This window comes from Zootoca vivipara, chromosome 6 (genome assembly GCF_965207765.1).
Source record: "Zootoca vivipara chromosome 6, rZooViv2.hap1.1, whole genome shotgun sequence".
Taxonomy (NCBI): domain Eukaryota; kingdom Metazoa; phylum Chordata; class Lepidosauria; order Squamata; family Lacertidae; genus Zootoca; species Zootoca vivipara.
This window is the reverse complement of record NC_142589.1, coordinates 8,796,563-8,815,211: the sequence shown is the minus strand read 5'-3', so window position 1 is coordinate 8,815,211 and position 18,649 is coordinate 8,796,563. Positions and strand designations below refer to the sequence as shown.

At 50.1% G+C, this 18,649-nt stretch overlaps 1 protein-coding gene across 4 annotated transcripts in view; it reads left to right on the top strand.

Moving 5' to 3' along the window:
* RAP1GAP (RAP1 GTPase activating protein) overlaps positions 1-18,649 on the top strand; it is a 78,487-nt gene that overhangs the window by 48,336 nt on the left and 11,502 nt on the right. For 3 of the 4 annotated variants that reach the window (XM_088671491.1, XM_060276292.2, XM_088671490.1), the window contains 13 exons: positions 1,368-1,471; positions 2,328-2,406; positions 3,120-3,173; positions 4,449-4,532; positions 7,696-7,796; positions 7,984-8,113; positions 8,367-8,522; positions 9,759-9,830; positions 10,335-10,421; positions 10,600-10,740; positions 12,385-12,516; positions 15,315-15,392; positions 17,609-17,718. In XM_088671491.1, the coding sequence (XP_088527617.1) occupies positions 1,368-1,471; positions 2,328-2,406; positions 3,120-3,173; positions 4,449-4,532; positions 7,696-7,796; positions 7,984-8,113; positions 8,367-8,522; positions 9,759-9,830; positions 10,335-10,421; positions 10,600-10,740; positions 12,385-12,516; positions 15,315-15,392; positions 17,609-17,718 (1,328 nt within the window). The remainder of the gene's footprint in view (positions 1-1,367; positions 1,472-2,327; positions 2,407-3,119; positions 3,174-4,448; positions 4,533-7,695; positions 7,797-7,983; positions 8,114-8,366; positions 8,523-9,758; positions 9,831-10,334; positions 10,422-10,599; positions 10,741-12,384; positions 12,517-15,314; positions 15,393-17,608; positions 17,719-18,649) is intronic. The other variant, XM_035120247.3, reaches the window with a different exon arrangement.

The window sequence follows — 18,649 nt, the reverse complement described above, 5'->3', positions numbered from 1 at the left end:
CCCCCTTTGACCCGAAAAAAGTTTGATAATAAAAAAAGTTTTATGAACACTTTTCACAGTGCAACAAAGGCCAAACTAATTGCAGAAGAAATAAAAAAAAATATATTTTTTAAAGAAGAGAATAAAAGAAGAAAGTAAAGGTAGAAGAGAGGGGAAATTCAGGGTCCTCTCTCACAAATACGTCTTAACTTTTCTCCCATACAGGAAAGGGTGTGTCCTCCCGGTTCTCGCCTGGGGGGCAGCCCCTCTCATCTCACCCTGAGGGATTTCCTCTTCCCTGTCTCTCATACAGGGACCTGTTCCTTCTGTTCAGCTGCTTCATTTGCATGCCGTTAAATGAAGCGAGATAAAATATTAAGAGAAATGATAATAGAATATTGAGAGAAAGAAAAGGGTAATAATAACATGGAAACCTTCCCTGGTCAGACTAGATGAGCCTTGAGGATCCCTTCCAATTTTATGGTTCTATGGCTCTCTCTTTTTCTCTCACAAAAAAACATATCCTTCCTCCCTGCTCTGCACCCCTCCTCCAGCTTGCCTTTACGCAAATCTGTGTGCTGTTATTTATCTGTGTGCTGTTCTTTAGTAGTGGAAGGAGTAGTAGTTATTGAATTTCTGGCTGGGGCCTTTCCATGAAAGGGTAATGGAGAGCAGGGCCGTCTTAAGTGGGGCAGGCGCAGCTCGCGGCGCCCTCCTGGCGGGCCGGCGCCATGGTGCCCTGTGCCACCCAGCCTGCACGTAGGGCCGGCCCTGATGGAAAGATGGAAAAGTTGCCGAAAGGGGCAACTGAAACAATTGAAATATGATGGTGATGATGATGATGATGATGATAATAATAATAATAATAATTAATTTATTACTTATACTCTGCACATCTGGCTGGGTCTCCCCAGCCACTCTGGGCGGCTTCCAACAGGAGATAAAAAATACATTAAAACATCAGTCATTAAAAAAACTTCCCTAAACAGGGCTGCCTTCAGACATCTTCTAAATGTCAGATAGTTGTTTCTTCCTTTGACATCTGATGGGAGGGCATTCCACAGGGCGGGAGCCACTACCAAGAAGGCCCCCTGCCTGGTTCCCTGTAACTTTGCTTCTCGCAGTGAGGGAACCGCCAGAAGGTCCTCGGTGCTGGACCTCAGTGTCCGGGCAGAACGATGGGGGTGGGGACGCTCCTTCAGGTATACTGGGCTGAGGCCGTTTAGGGCTTTAAAGGACTTTAAAGGAAAGACAGCAAAGGGCGGCTTCCTGCTTTGTCAGCTTTCCCAGAGAGCACCTGGTTGGCCTGTCACGGAGCTGGGAGCCTGCATGGCGGGGTTTTTCCTCCATTCTTATAGTCACCTTTTCCCTCCCCACCACCAACCCAGGAGCACTTTAACTACTACTCTGTGGACGCGGCGTTGGGGCACCTCGTCTTCTCCCTCAAGTACGACGTGATCGGAGATCAGGAGCATCTGCGCTTGCTCCTGCGGTGAGTGGGAATAGAGGGGGAGCTGCGAGGGCAGGGCGGGAACAGACTGGTCATGCGCCCGAAGGTCTCCGGTTCAATCCTCCTAGCCAGGAAAGACTCCTGCTTGAAAGCCAGGGCAGCTGCTGCTGCTGCCAGTCAGAACAGAGCTCAATGGACCAAGGGCCTGACTCAGTGCCCGGCAGCTCCCTGTTTAACTCAGAACTTCATTCTGAATCATGAGGACTAGAAACTATTTTTTAAGTATGTTATCTTTCTTTCTTTCTTTCTTTCTCTTGAAACTTACCGGGAAAATAAGAAATCAAGATAACAAACTTTTTATAAAAGAACGGAAATGGTTTATTTAACAAACAAGTTGTAAACAGATAAGAACATTGGCAGGATTATTGTAATAACCTGCAGCTTTTCATAAGAGTATACATTTAAAGCAGATGGATAAATGAGCAAATTAAGTTAGGCAGCTGCGGAAGATAATTAAAAATAAATGGAAGGAACCGCAGAAAGAGGGGGGAAGGTAGTCAGGTTTTGAAATGTTAAAATGATTGTAAAATTAGTGAAATGTATAAACTTGAAAAGTATAAATAAATGAATGAAATGAAATGAAAGTAATAATAAAAAATCCCCGACTGGCAACTTTGCCTGGTAGGCCTGGGAATTTCCTCTACCTGAAATACGATGCTATTAGCCACAATGGCTTCTGAAATCCCATTTCTCAAACTTGGGTCTCCAGCTGCTTTGGGACTTCCCATTAATGCTGGGGTGAGGGGGAATTCCCTCTCTCTTCCCTTGATTTTTTCTCAGGGGTGGGGGGATCTTCTGCTTGGCTTCCTCCCATCTCCTCTGCCCTCTTCCCCCACAGGACGAAATGTCGGACTTACCACGACGTCATCCCCATCTCCTGCCTGACCGAATTCCCCAATGTTGTCCAGATGGCAAAGGCAAGTATTGGGGGTAGGGGTGGAAAGGGTGCAATGGGAGGGAGAGAGGTGCCCTCGGACCCTTGCCTTGCTAAAACACTGATGGTGTGACCCTTGGGTAGGCAAACTAAGCTCCGTGGGCCAGATCAGGCCCAATTGCCTTTGGATCCGGCCCAGGGATGGTCCGGGAATTGCCACTTGGATTGCCAGCGTAGGCGTTCTTTCCTCCTCCCTCCCTCTCCCTAACACGCCGGCAGTGGCAGTGGCAGTGCCTCCTCCTCCCTCCCTCCTCCTGGCTCCTCCTTGCCCTGCCTAGAGGAGGAAGGGGGCTGGGCTTTGTTGGTGCCAGCAGCAGCAGTGCTTGAGCGGCCACCATTTTAAGCAGCCCCTCTCTGGAGCCCTTTCGTGCGCTGCTAATCATCCTTCCGCCGCCGCCAGCCCCTGCCACTCGCAAGACACAGGTAAGCAGCCACCAGGACTTGTGGTGCTCTTGAATCTCCCCCCCTTCAAAATATAGACCAGCCCCCCACAGGGTTTGACAGTGGACTGGCCCCCTGCTGAAAAAGTTTGCTTACCCCTGCGGCACCACGATGGCAGAAGCTGCAGCTGTTGCCCCAGAAAGGAAAATGGCTGTTGGATTGGATGGAAATTCCTCTTGTGCCAGTTCCTTTTGTGATCTTAGCATCTTAGTATCTTAATGTCTTAGCGAGCTTCTCTGTCTCTCTTGGCCGCAGTTGGTGTGCGAGGATGTCAATGTTGATCGCTTTTACCCCGTGCTGTACCCAAAGGTAGGAGTGGGGAGGAAACTCACTGAAATATAGGCATTTATTTGTTTTCTTGGACGCCTTCTCCTGAAAATCAGTCTTGAGGTGATGCTCAACAACCTGGATGCAGTCTTAAGGGAAGGCTCTTTGGCTGCCTCAGAGTTAATTTATAATAAATGGCTCAGGACTGCAATACCTCAAGGACCACCTCTCTCCATATGAACCAACTCAGACCCTGAGATCAAGAGGTCCGGAGGGTGGCAGCACAAGAACGGGGCCTTTTCTGTGGTAGCTCCGCATTTGTGTAATGCTCTTCCCAGGGAGGCTCTCCTGGCGCCTTCATTATACACCTTTAGGCGCCTGGCAAAATCATTCCTCTTTAACAAGGCCTTTGGCTGATTGACATCTAATGCCCTTTTAAAATGTGTTTTGGAAGGGGGGGTAATGGATTTTCTTTGTTTTTATTGTGTATTTTGTACCATGGCTCACAATCTTTCCATCTGTGTGTTTCAATGTTTTTATCGCTTGAGCATTTGCCATCCTGGGCTCATTTGGAAGATATTATTATTATTACCTACCAGTTTGTTCTTGGTCAGGGGACCTTATTTTCCTCCCATGCCACAGAACCAGAAATATATATATATATATGCAGAAAATATTTAAAAATTTAAAAATAAATTTAAGGAACCACAGAAAGAGGGGGAAGGAAGTCAAGTTTTGCAATGTTAAAATGACTGTAAAATTATTGAAATGTATAAAACTGAAAAACAGAATTTTAAATTTGCCTTCTCCTTTCATATATATGAAAAGCAGTTTGTTGTTGTTTAGTCGTTTAGTCGTGTCCGACTCTTCGTGACCCCATGGACCAGAGCACGCCAGGCACTCCTGTCTTGCACTGCCTCCCGCAATTTGGTCAAACTCATGTTCGTAGCTTCGAGAACACTGTCCAACCATCTTGTCCTCTGTCGTCCCCTTCTCCTAGTGCCCTCAATCTTTCGAAAAGCAGTTTATTCTTACCTAATAAAATACTTCAGCCAGCTTTTCTGAAGCTGCAGAGCAGGAAGGAGAGAGGAGAAGGCAAATTTAAAAGAAACACAAAGGAATTTTTGGTGGGGGGTGGGATGTGTCGGGAGCCAGAGGAAACAGGGTTTCCTGTGGCTCCCATGTCTAAGGCAGGATCTGGGGGAAACTCTAGTTCCCAGGGAATTTTTGCACCAGGTAGTTGTGGTTGATGCCTGAGGCTCCACTCACTTAACTCACCAGTTTTCCCCCCCCCAATCCGCTCCGCCCCACCTCCAGGCCTCTCGACTCATCGTGACCTTTGATGAACACGTCATCAGCAATAACTTCAAGTTCGGTGTCATCTACCAGAAGCTGGGCCAGGTGAGTGGGTGGGCTTCTTGCCAGGGACGCAGGTGAGATCTGGGGTGGCGGAGGCGGGGGGAGAGAAATACCCAGGAGGTCCTGGATCCAGAGGAAGGCACCTTCTCTTAGGAGGAAGCAGTGGCAGGAAGACACCAGAACAGGCCTGCAGCTGAATCATTCCAAAGGGGACCCTTATACTGTAGTTTAGCATCTTTTCCCCGTGGTGGCTGGCCAGATGCCGCAAAGGGAATCCCGCAAGGATGACCCGAGCGCAGCAGCCCTCTCCCCTCCTGTGGCTTTCAGCAACTAGCATTCAGAAGCATCGCTGCAGAGCATAGTCCTTTACTGCAATTTTACTTTCTTTTGTTTGGAAGTCCCTACAGCTTAGTGGCAGAGCATCCGTCCTGCCTGCAGAAGGTCTCAGGTTTGATCCTGCGATCCCTGCTTTGCATGGGGTCAGACTAGACAGCTCCTAAGGGTCCCTTCTCTCCCTCTCTTTTTTAAAAAGGTGTTTTGGTTTTTTTACTCCTTTTCAGGACGTTCGACTTCCGAAACGTTTGAATTCCAAGGCACAGCTTCCGATTGGTTGACAGTTAGGCTTTTGTTGCAGATCGGAAGCCGCATTGGAGGTTTGGGTTTCGAGGAACGTTTGAAAACCGGAACACTTACTTCCGGGTTCTCGACGTTCCGGAGCCAAAACGTTCGGGAACGGAGCGGTTCGAGAACCGAGGTTCCACTGTATGTGGACTGCCCTGCCTGTTGGGTTTGCTGGCTGGAGGGAGTCGCTCTGCCCCAGCATTGGAGGACCCCCCCTTCTTCTCCCCCTGAACAAACGGCAATACCTCTGTGATGCCGGATTCCTCCCCATCCACCTCCCCCCCCCTTCACACCTGAGCAATCAGCTCGGAGAAGGGGAGGGGTACCCCCTCCCCAGAGGCAGCACGCAGCCGCCTTCCCCCTCTAGAGCATGCAGGAGGGCCTTTTCTTAAAAAGCTGAGCTAAACTGAGTGCTCCGTGCCTCCTGCGCAGCTTTTATCTTGAGGAAGTCATGAAAAAGGAGCAGTCAATTGTCAAGTGATTCTCAGGGGATGAAAAGGGAAAGTTGGGGGGGGGGAAGAGACACCATGATCCAGCTTTCACAAAGCCACCCACCAGCCTCTCTATTTAAAATGTTTGCATTTTTTAAAAGCCTGTTAAATGTATGATTTTGCCAGGTGCTGGGAGCTCCATCTAGCGGCCCAGGTTGGGATCGTGACCTCTTGAAATTAATGGACTGAAACCGTTCCCCCTGATATAGACACACGCTTTTGCAAGACATCGCCCTCCCCCATGCGTTTTTGGATGTTGTTTTTCCACTGGCACATGCATTTTATGTCCACTTTCTCCTAATATCCTACTGTATATTTTTCACGCCCAACAATTTTATCCCCACCCCTCTTGGAGAGCTGCATTGCAAAATTTAGAGAAGTGCGAGCTTCAAAGGATAGCTGAGTTTGGCATTATTCTTTCAGAGCGTAAACTGCCCCTGCTTGGTCTAGAGATTATTTGACCTCTCAGCACCCCTCAAAAGGGTGCAGCACCCACAGATTCAAACCCAATGAATTGCAACCGGCATGACTTCAGGTTTGTGGGGATTTTCCTGCAACCGTGAGACCTTCCAACCTGGAAATGAAATGAAATGACAGTGTGTCCTGTACAATCTGGGCGTGGGTTTTTTGTTTGCCATTCCAGAGCAGAACTTGAACTGGTCGTTCTTTCGCACTTGCAGGCTGCATTCTTCATCTCAGCACCCCGGTTTGAAAATTGTAAGCATGGTGGGGGTGGAGAAGGAGACTAGTGTTGCTGTTGCGACCCACTTGGGAGCCTGTGATAATTGCCCTCCTGCAGATCCCGCAAGGTCTACCAGTTGATTCTGATCTACTTTCTGCCCACTCCTGAATTTGGACTTAAGAGATTGCTGCCTGATACTTTTCTCATTAATATATCTCAGGGTCAGCAAACTTTTTCAGCAGGGGGCCGGTCCACTGTCCCTCAGACCTTGGGGGGGGGAGGGCGGACTATATTTTTTTGGGGGGGGATGAACAAATTCCTGTGCCCCACAAATAACCCAGAGATGCATTTTAAATACAGTGGTGCCTCGCTAGACGAAATTAATTCGTTCCACGGGTCTTTTCTTATAGCGAAAAATTCGTCTAGCGAATCCCATAGGAATGCACTGAATTTTTTTGACTTTTTTTTGCCCATAGGAACGCATTAATTGAATTTCAATGCATTCCTATGGGAAACCGCGATTCGCTAGATGAATTTTTCGTAAAGCGCATTCGTCTAGCGAGGCAACCTCCGCTCGAAAAATCCTTTCGTTAAGCGGAAATTTTGTTAAGCAGGGCATTCGTTAAGCGAGGCACCACTGTAAAAGGACGCATTCTACTCATGTAAAAACACCAAGCAGGCCCCACAAATAACCCAGAGATGCATTTTAAATAAAAGGGCACATTTTACTCATGCAAAAACACGCTGATTCCCGGACCATCCGCGGGCCAGATTTAGAAGGCGATTGGGCCAGATCCGGCCCCTGGGCCTTAGTTTGCCTACCCATGGTCTATATCATCCCTCTCTCTCTCTTTCTCTCTCTCTCTCTCTCAACTAAACTACCCTAAACTAAAACTGAAGCACATCCTTCTCCTTATAAGCAAAAATGGTTCCCCCCCCCCGCCACCTTTCTAAAGGAGTGCAGAGGTAATCCCCCCCAATATGGATTGTTTTAGAAGACGATTGGACAAATTCATGGAGGGGTGAGGGCTATTGCTGGCTGCTAGCCACAGTGGCTGTCGTCTGCCTCCACGGCCGGATGCAGCAATGCTTCTGAATGCCACTTGCTGCTGGAAACCACAGGAGGGGAGAGAGCTCTTGTGCTTGGGTCCCATTTCAGTAGCTGCTTGACCACCTTGAGGACAGGATGCTGGAGCCCCCATTGGCTGAATCCAACTAGTGCAGGAGTCTCTTAAGATAATTGGGATGCTAACGGGAGAGGGCTGTAAGCTCTTAGTCTGGCCGGTCCTTTCCCCTTCAAGGTGGTCCTCCGGGTTAGGGATGCACAGAGACCTCCCCACCTCCCACCGTGGCTGTAAGCCAAGCCCTCTCTTTGAGCATCAACACACATAACTCTGCCTCTTCTCTGCAGACTTCAGAAGAGGAGCTCTTCAGCACCACGGAGGAGAGCCCAGCATTCGTGGAATTCCTTGAATTCTTGGGCCAGAAAGTCAAGTTGCAGGACTTCAAGGGGTGAGTAGAGTCGGGACAGAGGGAGAACAGGGGCCTCCTTTACGTCTGCTCCCCCCCCCCAAGACTCATCTGCATGCCGGGAGGAGGGCACAGTTGTTGTTTTTCACTCCTGAAAATGCTCAAAGCTGTTGGCAGCACAGACCTCAAACTGGTCTCAGGCCTGTGTCTTTCTGTGGGGGGGGGGCAGGTTTCGAGGTGGCCTCGATGTGACCCACGGGCAGACGGGGACAGAGTCGGTCTACTACAACTTCCGAAACAAGGAGATCATGTTCCACGTCTCCACCAAGCTGCCCTACACGGAGGGGGATGCCCAGCAGGTAGGGACGCGGCTGCGATGGCGGAGGAAAGCGCAGCCAGGAGGGCAGAGGAAAGCCATAGCCGGCAGTGCACTGGTGGAAGCACCGCCTTACGAGCTGCTGGATCTCACAGCTTGCCTGGACTTGTTGCCTCCTGGCCTGAAACCCCCTTTGTGTGTGTGTGTGTTTTTCCCCTCTTCCCTCACCTCCCGGGTAAGCAAAAGCTAGTGGGACTGAAACAATGACCCTCTCCTCTCTCTTCTCCTGCTCATAGCTGCAGAGGAAACGGCACATCGGGAACGACATCGTGGCCATCATCTTCCAGGACGAGAACACGCCCTTCGTCCCGGACATGATCGCCTCCAACTTCCTGCACGCCTACATTGTAGTGCAGGCCGAGAATCCCTGTATGGAGAACACTCTCTACAAGGTGGCTGGGCTTTTCTTGGTGGAGTCATTTTTCTCCGGGTGCCGGAACCTGGAATGGTGATGGGTAGTTGGGGGGACTTTACTATTATTACCATTAGAATTATTGATTCAATTGATTACCCACCTTTCACCAGCAGGTAATGGGCAGGAATTAAAAAACTGAAAACAGTTTAAGCAGGCTACAGTCTCAGAAAGAGGGTGGGCCCTAAAAACACCCAGGGCTGTCAGAGGCCAGGGGGAAACGGTGTGTTGTACTACAGTGAAGGTGCCCGGCGGACCTCTCTGGGGTGGGAGTTCCACAACTTAGAGGGTGCCGGCTTAGAGAAGGCCCGCCACCACCCAAACATAAGAGGGATGTGGAGTGACAAAGGGGGACCCCCTCTGCTGATACTTCACACCCCGGAGGGTCCGTAAAGAAGAGCTACCGGGCACTCAGTGTTGCTGTTAAGCACAGAATTATAGAATTGTTGAGTTGGAAGGAGCCCCCCCCCCCGGGCTCATCTAGTCCAACCTCCTCTGCAATGCAACTAAAGAACCCCTGACAGGTTCAACCTCTGCTTTAAAATCTCCAACGAAAGAGGGACACCTGCCCCCTTGCAAAGGAGTCCGTCCCACCGTCGTACAGCACTTATGGCTGGAAGTTCTTACTAATATTTTGTCGGAATCTCCTTTTTCCGCCATCTTAATCCACTTGAGTTCTCTGCTCGGCTCTCAAAAAGGAGAGGGACAAATGCATTTAAAAAATAAATTTATTTCTTAAATCAATTTATTCATTTGGCTTTTCAAATTAAAGTCTTACAGAGATATATCAAACATAAATCGTAAAAACAGGATTCCAAGGCATCTCCTGGACTTCCCTCCTCCCCTTTGTGGGTCCTATTATTAATCATTTCCTCCCGCATCTTTTATGGTGATCCAAATCTTTTACATCTCCATTGTTTCCAAAATTCGCCCTTAAACTACAAGCGATATTTCAATCCTACTAACCATTTTAGCTGTTTAAATGGTCTTTAAGATAAGTTATAAATTTTCCCATTCCTTGTTAAAATTTTGGTCCTCCTGATTTCTGACTCTTCCGGTCGTTTTAGCCATTTCGGCATTGTCCATCAACTTCATCTGCCATTCTTCTCTGGTAGGAACTTTATCTTCTTTTCATCTCTGGATAACTTCTAGGCAGCTTCTGGAGCTTCTTGGTTGCATCTCTCTCCCCCCCCCTCCTCCCCCTCTTTCTCTCCAGGTCTCTGTCACTGCCCGGGACGATGTGCCTTTCTTCGGACCCCCGTTGCCCAACCCGGCTGTTTTCCGAAAGGTGAGTTTTCCTGCAGCCGATCAGCAGGGCTTCGGCCCTCCTTCCTCCTTCACCTCTAAGCTGTCCTGGTGCACAACTGGGTCTCTGCAGACCTCCCCCCCCCCCAAAAAAATAGCAAACCTTGTGAGAGGAATCATGTGCAACCCCGGCTCATGTACTGAGCCTGGTGCATTCATGACAATACCCTCTTTAGTTTGAGATTGTAATTTAATTACCACATGCAAAATTTGACCCAGGTTAATTTTATCCGGAGTTAACAGGAGTTGCTTGCGACTTAAAACCTAGGCAGAGAGAGAGAGAGGTGTTATGTCTGAATCAGGCCAGAGTGTTTTCCTGCGCAGTGTTTTCCAGTTTAGTATTTTCTATCCAGGGGATTGCCATCAGGGAAGGGGCCATGGCTTGGTTGCAGGAACACTTCCTTTGCCTTTGCAGAATGTCTATGGGTTCAGTCAGGGGTGGCGGGAGTTGCGTTCCGTTTCCCATCTTCCCATTTTCCTTGCTCAGGGCCCCGACTTCCAAGAATTCCTCCTGACGAAGCTGATCAACGCCGAGTACGCCTGCTACAAGGCGGAGAAGTTTGCCAAACTGGAGGTGAGGAGATGTTCGGCTGGCAGCAGTTCTACTGCTTTCTGCCAACTTGCGGGCGGGCGGGCGGGGGGGGAATCAGACTAGTCTGGACCTCCCCGCCCACCTCTCCTCCAAGCTTTCCCCGTCCCTCTCTCCGATCAGCCCTAAACCCCACCCCACCCCGGTTCCCTCCTGGCTGCAGGAGCGCACGCGGACAGCTCTGTTGGAGACCCTCTACGAGGAGCTGCACTTGAACAGCCAGTCCATGATGGGCCTCGGGGGAGATGAGGACAAGATGGAGAACGGCAGCGGGACCAGCGGGGGCTTCTTTGAGTCCTTCAAGGTGGGTGCGTGTGAGCAGGGGCCGTCCCTAAGGTAGATGCCTCAGGTGGCGGAATCCAAGGGGTGGCTCTGTACCCCCCCCAAAAAAAAAAATCTCCGGAGAAGAAGTGGCTGCATCAGCTTCTGTGTCTGGCAAGATGTCACAGAGGTCTCCGCTCTAGTGAAATCTTGCCGGAAGCCGCAGCTAAATGAAGCTCAGCGGAGGCGGCAAGGGGTCTGTGCATGGCACACGCACAAAGCAGCACTTTCCCGTGTTGCCCCAAGCTGTGAGACAGGATGCGCCACCCCCATCTGTGCGAGAGAGGTGTGGGGAGCAGGTGATGTCACCAAGGGCTGAGAGGCACCTCCCCCCCCAATGCCTCGTTTGGGGCATGGGGATTTCTGCACATGGTCGCTGGCTTTGGCCGGCGGTTCCCAAACTTTTGGGGGCCCCACTGCCGCCTTGGTTCCATAAGTACATCCCTATAACCTCCTACCCCATCAGAAGCATCACGATAAAATCCAATACAGTACCAATACAGTACCGAGTACCTCGGCTCCCGAATGCCTTGGGAGTCGAACGTTTCGGCTCCCGAATGATCGAAAACCGGAAGTGAACGTTCCAGTTTTCAAATGTTCTCTTGGAAGCCAGGCATCCGACGGGGCTTCTGATTGGCCGCAGGAACTTCTTGCTGCCAATCAGAAGCCGCGCTTTGGAAGTCGACCGTTTCAGAAGTCAAACAGACTTCCCGGAACGGATTTTGTTCGACTTCCAAGGGACGACTGTACAGTGATGGTCGATCGCATGCGTATTCCTAATCCAACTATTTGATTTGATTAATTCAGCGCTGGTTGGTCAGCTGGTTCCCGCCATACTAGATATTGCACAAAAATATTTTTGTGCGTTCTTGCTAACCCAAACAAAAGGGCGAAAGAAATTCGGGGCATGAAATGATTTCTAAGTAAGCTGCAGAAGCTTTTCCCTGCCACAGATGTATGGCAACTACTTTGCAATAAAATCAGTAGCTGTTTCCAGTCTTCTCACCACTCTGAATCCTTAACAGCCTCTTTAGTTAGGGCCAGGGATGTCCCCTACCTGAAACTCTGGCGGGGAGTCATTACAATCCTGAACTAGATAGACCCAAGGAGGCTGGCGCCATACGAAGCAGCGTCCTCTATATAGCTGCCTTTTTCGGGGGGGGGGCTGCAGCTCGGTGTCAGAGCACCTGCTTTGCATGCAGAAGGCTCCAGGTTCAATCCTCAAGGGCAGCATCTCCAACTAGGACTGCCTCTAAAACCCCGGACAGCCGTTGCTGCCGGTCAGTGTAGGCAATTGCTGAGCTTCATGGGCATTCCCTGTAAAGCAGCTTTGTAGGCTGAGTCACATTGAATTTCATCATAGGATCATAGCACTGTAGAGTTGGTGGGAATCCCCAAGGGTCATTTAGGGCCCCCCCACACCCCCGAAGGGCAGCAGCTAAAGAATTACGAAGTTTCGGCGGGCGGGAGGGAATATCTGCCTCTGGGCAAAGGCCTCCCTCTCCCCCAGCCCGACCCCTCTCAGTTCCCTGCACCATTGCCCCAAGGGCTGTAGGGCCAGGAGCCTGGCTGCGAGGGTGAAGAGGGAGGGGCTCCGGTGACACGAATCCCTTTCCCCCCTTTGCAGAGGGTGATCCGCAGCCGCAGCCAGTCGATGGATGCCATGGGGCTCAGTGGCAAGAGGCAGAACACTGTCTCCACCAGCCACAGCGGGAGTTTTGGCCACAACAACCCTGACATCGCCAAAGCCGCAGGCATAGTGAGTGGTGCCCCCCTCCCCAAACCCCCTGGTTCCCTCCCAAGTCCCTGTATTCCCCACCCCACCCTTCTCCCCTCCCGCCACATCTCCTCCCTAGTAACTCCCGCCCCTTCTTGACCTAGCCGCTCTGAACACCTCATTCCTCCCCCTCCTTATCTGTGCCCCCCTAATTAAAAGCCATTTCCCGGGTTGACCTTCCTGTCCCCTTGCTTCCTGCGCCGAGCTCTCTCAAAACGAGTTCATTCATAACTGGCGAAGTTTGCCAGCTCCTCACTCATTCAGCAACGCATCACCACCTTGGGGAGTGAAATTGACTGGACCAGATTGCAAACAGGGTTTTCTCCCCACCCTTCCCCTCCCGGAAGTGAAATTGACTGGACCAGGAGCTCCTGGTTATCCGGTCCAGTCAATTTCATTCTTGAAGCGGGAGGAGTTGCTTAGGATGTGGCCCAGTCAATTTCACATGTGTACACCCTTATTTGACCTTTATGGACTTCTGTAAGGGGCTTGGCTCGGTACTAATGCTATCCTGGAGCCATAGAATCATAGAATGTAGAGTTGGAAAGGACCATAAGGGTCATCTAGTTCAACCCCCTGCAATGCAGAATTTTTTTGCCCAACGTGGGGCTCGAACCCTTGACCCCGAGATTAAGAGCCTTGTGCTCTACCGACTGAGCTACTTGCTTTGTGTGCAGAAGGCCCCCAGGTTCAATCCCCTGCAAGCATCTTTAGGTAGGCCTAGAAAGCTGCTGTCAGTTAGAGCAGACAGTACTGAGCGAGGTGGACCCCAAAAGCCTGGCTCAGTACAAGGCCGTTTCCTATGCAAAGAGCAGCCGTTAAGAATGAAGTGGGAGGGGAAGGGACAGACTGAATGTGCTTCTCCTCCAAGCAACCCCTGCACTGAGGTTTCCATAAATCCTTTTGTCTCTCCCAAGCAGCCGGTTCATATTGGGGCTGGCGGCAAAGTCATTGCCAAGAGCAGGCACAGTTTGGGTGCCACGCTTGCGAGTGGCCAGTAGGTGGCGCTCGCACTCCAGAGCTGGGGCAAAGTTAAGAAATGAAAACAGCTGGGAGTCACCAAGCAAAGACCATGATATTTCCCATGCGCCTCCACCCCCACCCCCCACCCCAAAAATGAGCAGGAGGGGATGGCCTGTTTGGTTCTTATTTTATTTCCGGAGACCTTGCACGTTCCGTTCTGTTGCTCTGTTGCTCTGAGCTGACCGGCACGAGATAACCTTAGGCACACGCGGCCCCCCCCCTCCCTTTCATGTACTTGCAATTGTTAACTCAAGTGCGTGTACCTCCGAAAGGGTGCAAAAGTCCAATTATTCCACCTCCCGTCTGGGTTGCAAGGCCTGCTATTGCGTGGTGAGGGTGGGGGGGTGGGCCTGGAGCAAGGCGATCACCGCCACTTTCCTGCCCTAGCTGCAGAAGAGGTGGGATGCAGGGGGGGGGGAGAGAGAGAGCTTTGACCCTCCAGATGCTGCAGAGCTCCAACTCCCATCATCCCTTGCGGTGGCTCCTCTTCTGTTAGTAAAGTGTGGGTGTTCCAGCTGCCTCTGGGTGCCCCACTCCTGTCACATTGCAGCGGGGCTGGACTCTTATTCTTATTCGTCTTTGGCGATCCCTCGTAGCTAAGAAAGTCTTCCATAAATACGGTTTTAACAGTGAGTCCGTCAGTGACTGTGGAGGCCAATTCTGGATCCACATGTCCCTCTACAGTGGGGACAGAGGTTTCCGGGCGGGAGTTGATCACGGTGAGGGTTTGCCAAGCGTGCCTTCCTCTTAGCGCATTTCTCACTTCCGTCCTGAGTCCGAGTGTCTTCAAAGCCCAAGACACCTTTGGTAAAGGCTGTTCTCCAATTGGAGCCCTCTCAGGCCAGTGTTTCCAGTTGTCGGTGTTTATCCTATTTTTTTTTTAGATTTGCCTTGAGAGGGCCTTTAAACTCCTCAACTCTACAATCCTATGATTTATGACCCCTGGCCAGGGACCATGTTGTTTGGAGCTCATGGGAGCTGGGAGTCCAACCTGGAGGGCATAATCTTCCCTGTCCCTCGACTAGACTGTTACTTGCCTTCACTGCCCAGACCAATTTCCATCCCAACTCTACCTTCCTCTAATATAGGGATGCAGAACCTGTGGCTTTTCAGCCGAGCTTTGGCTCCCCCAACTGGTGGCAGGGGCTGATGCGAGATGTACCGGTGGTTCAGCAGCCTCTGGGGGGCCCGAGATTCCCGGCCTTTTTTTCCCTAGTGGGTTGGGTGGGTGGGTAGCCCAGCTTAGCAGCGGACCAGAGTCCTACGGAGGCACCATGAACAAGGGCGCTGGGGTCAGGCAGAAGGCTGGCCGGACACAGATCAGGACGAGGAGCTTGGCGTATGGGGCAGAGAAAAGGGGTCCCTGCTGCCCTATTCCAGACAAGACCCGCAGCTGCTCCCCATTGCAGACCGCGGGGGAAATCCAACCAACGCAACACACCCCCCCCAAAAAAGAATTGCTATTCATTCCCCAAACTGACCTGCTGTGACCCAACACGGGGTCCCCCCCAAATTGCAGCATTTTGCTCCCTGCTTTCTACCCGTGCCATGGCCGATTCCATGCCCACCCCCTCCATCCGGGGACCCTGGCCCGCCTTTTAGCTTTAGCCATTGTTATGATGACCTGGCAACATTTTGTTTTGCATGACCTCTCTCTCTCTCTTTCTTTCTCTTTCTCTCTCATTCCTTTGTTCCCCCTCCCTTTCCTCTCCCTGTCCTTTTTTTATTTCTGCGCTCTCTCTGCCCGCTTACCACAGTCATTGCTTGTCCCCGGAAAAACGCCAACTAGGTACGGACGACGAGGCAGTGCCATAGGCATAGGAACCATAGAAGAGGTGGCTAGTCTTTTTTCTCTCTTTCTCTCTCTCTCGGTGTATCTCTCACTGCCTCTTGCCCTGTGGCTGCCCCCTACCCCCCCTGCATGTTGGAGGGGCACCCCCCACCCCTGGTACTCCCCACCGTCCCTCTAGACCTCAGATGGGGGGCTGGGGTGCAGGAGGGAAGACCCAGGTTAATAATTCTCGCTCCCTCCTGCAAAAGTATTTTGGTGAAATTGAAAGCTTGCTCACTACAGGGTAGCTTTTCAGGCGGTCCTAATAAAGGAGCGCTGCTACCACTGCTGTTTTGGTTTTACTTATGTTTTAATCAGCTTTCGGGGGGGAAGCAATTAACAACGATTTCTCAAAACAGGATGACAGTACTATTGTTATTGTTGTTGTTGCCATACCATAATTATTCCGCCCTCCTTCTGAATAAGATAAGGGGAACCTTCTCGGGAGGGCCTTCTTGGTCGTGGCGCCCACCCTGTGGAACGCCCTCCCATCAGATGTCAAGGAAATAAACAACTATCAGACTTTTTTAGAAGACATCTGAAGGCAACCCTGTATCGTGAAATTATTACTGTAATGTCTAATGTTTTGCCATTTTTTATGTGCTGTAAAAATGTTATAAAAATGGTATAAAAATGTTGTTGTTGTTGTTAGTTGTTATTGTTGAACTACAGTTCCCATAGGGATTGCCCACCCTCTGCTAGCAATGGAGGGAGCTGTAGTTCAGCAACATCAGGGCAAACCAAAGGTTCTCCACGCCACCCAGTCTCCCAAGTTTTTCTTGTTAATAATAAATAACTAAATAAAAGGATTGTGTGAGCTGGTGGTGGCATGAGGAGGATGCCAGCCCCACAGAGCACACTTGTGTCCACCTTGCCATTCTTTTCCATTCACTTGAGCCACACACACACACACACACACACACACACACACACACACACACACACACACCATCCTGCCTGACCCTCACCCTTCCTCTTTTCCGCAACCGGGGAGTTCCCCGTTGTAAAAGGAGGCACTCTGCTGTGCACCGTCAAAGTGAATTCTGGGTCCATCTTGCATGACTCCCGGTTTCCCCACCTCAAAAGTGTCGCGGAGGGTGCTAAAAAAATTGTAGCTGTCTTCGCATATCCTTCCCCGTATATTCTGCACCGAGCTTTACCCATATGCCTTTACTCAAGGATGTTGGGTTGCAGGGACCTTCCTTGGCCTCGGACTGGCTGAAGAAGACATAGACAGCCATCTACATTGCAGCCTTAAACAGGTTAAAACTACAGTGGTACCTTGGTTCCCAAACTTAATCCTTTCCAGAAGTCTGTTCCAAGACCAAGGCGCGCTTTCCCATAGTAAGTAATGCAAACCGGATTAATCCGTTCCAGACTTTTAAATTAACAACAACCCCTAAAGCAGCCATTTAACATGAATTTTACTATCTAACGAGACCGTTCATACATAAAATGAAAGCAATAATCAATATACTGTACTATAAAATAAATAAGACAGTATTGTAGATAATATTTTTTAAAAATTAAATTGTTTTTACCTGCACTGGTAATAGTTATTGTTTGGATGGGGGGCTTGTATTCATTTCCGCAGTCACACAATCAATCAATCGGTAGTTGAACTGGGTTCCACACGGTCACAAAAACAAATGAACCGAAAAAGCCTCAAAATACGAAAAAGCAAAATAAATAGCAAGAACGAAAGCGCCAAACTTAATCCGTTCCGGAAGTCCGTTTGACTTCCGAAATGTTCGAAAACCAAGGCGCAGCTTCTGATTGGTGCAGGCGCCCCAGAAACAATAGCCGACAGCCACATCAGATGTTCAGCTTCCGAAAAACGTTCGAAAACCGGAACACTTACTTCTGGGTTTTCGGCATTTGAGAACCAAGGTACCACTATAGTTCCCATGGCTCCCACGCCAGAGAGCCATGGGAACTGCAGTTCTGGGAGAATACCATTTTGGGGTCCCTGCTGGGAAAGATGGTGGTAGTTATCCCTACCTATGACTCTAGCATAGAAACACCTGCAAAGGCCCAGAGTGGTGGCACCTTCTTGCCCATGAGCTCAGACTCTACGGCAGCCACTTTGTGGTGGCCCACTCAGTCCCGGTCGCTTTCCCTTTTTGCACCCTTCTCTGCCAGCGCTCTGCTTCCCTCCTCTTACAAGCGCATTGCCAAGTTTCTCTTTCTCTTTGCCTGATGGGCTTGCCTCTCTTCCAGTCCCTGATAGTCCCTGGAAAGAGCCCGACACGGAAGAAATCGGGGCCCTTCAGCTCCCGGCGGAGCAGCGCCATCGGGATTGAGAACATCCAGGAGGTGCAGGAGAAAAGGTGGGGCGCAGGGAGGCCAAGTGAGGTGGAAGGGGTGGAGGTGGGCAGTTTTGCTGCTGCTTCTATTTTACTAACAGATTCTTCTCGTCTTGTCATTTTCTTAACTATTTTTCAATCTAAACCTTCTGATTCTTTTTGTGTGTGCAAAAGTTCATTCAGGTTGCACTTTCCAAAGCAATACAAGAACTGGAACACAAAACCAACATTTAAAATTTAGTTGAGATTCCTATATTGCAGGGGGTTGGACTAGATGACCCTCCAAGTCCCTTCCAACTCTGCAAATCTATGAAATCCTCAATTCTCCACATTTTGCCAAGGCAGTTCTCCAGCCAAGTAATGTGTACGGATATATTCTGTATATATTCAGAGAACATAGCAGACAAAATTCATTGCATTAGGAGACATCACTTTGGAAAAAGGTGTATATTGGGCACAATTGTGTACAAACGTGTATATTTTTGGAGAAATTCACAGTAACTGCTGTGCCAACTTTTAAATGCCCGATGAAAGCCTTTCTATTCTATACAGTCATACCTCCAGTTGCGAATGTGATCCGTGCAGGAGGCACGTTCGCAACCCACAGCGTTTGTAGCCTGAAGCGCCACGTCTGCGCACACATGTGACGTGATTCGGCGGTTTGGCCCATGTGCGCCACATCATTTTGTGCTTCTGCGCATGTGCGACTGCTGAAACCCGGAAGTAACCCGTTCCGGTACTTCCAGGTTCGGCGCGGTCTGCAACCCGAAAACATGCAACCCGCAGCATTTGCGTGGAACCTCGGTTTTTGAACGTAATCCATTCCGGAAGACTGTTTCGAGTTCCGAAACGTTCGGAAACCGAGGCACAAAGGGCGGCCTGCAAATTCAATAGAGAAAATGGAAAAACACTCAGCAGAAGCTGTTCGACTTCCAAGGCGTGTTCGAAAATGGAA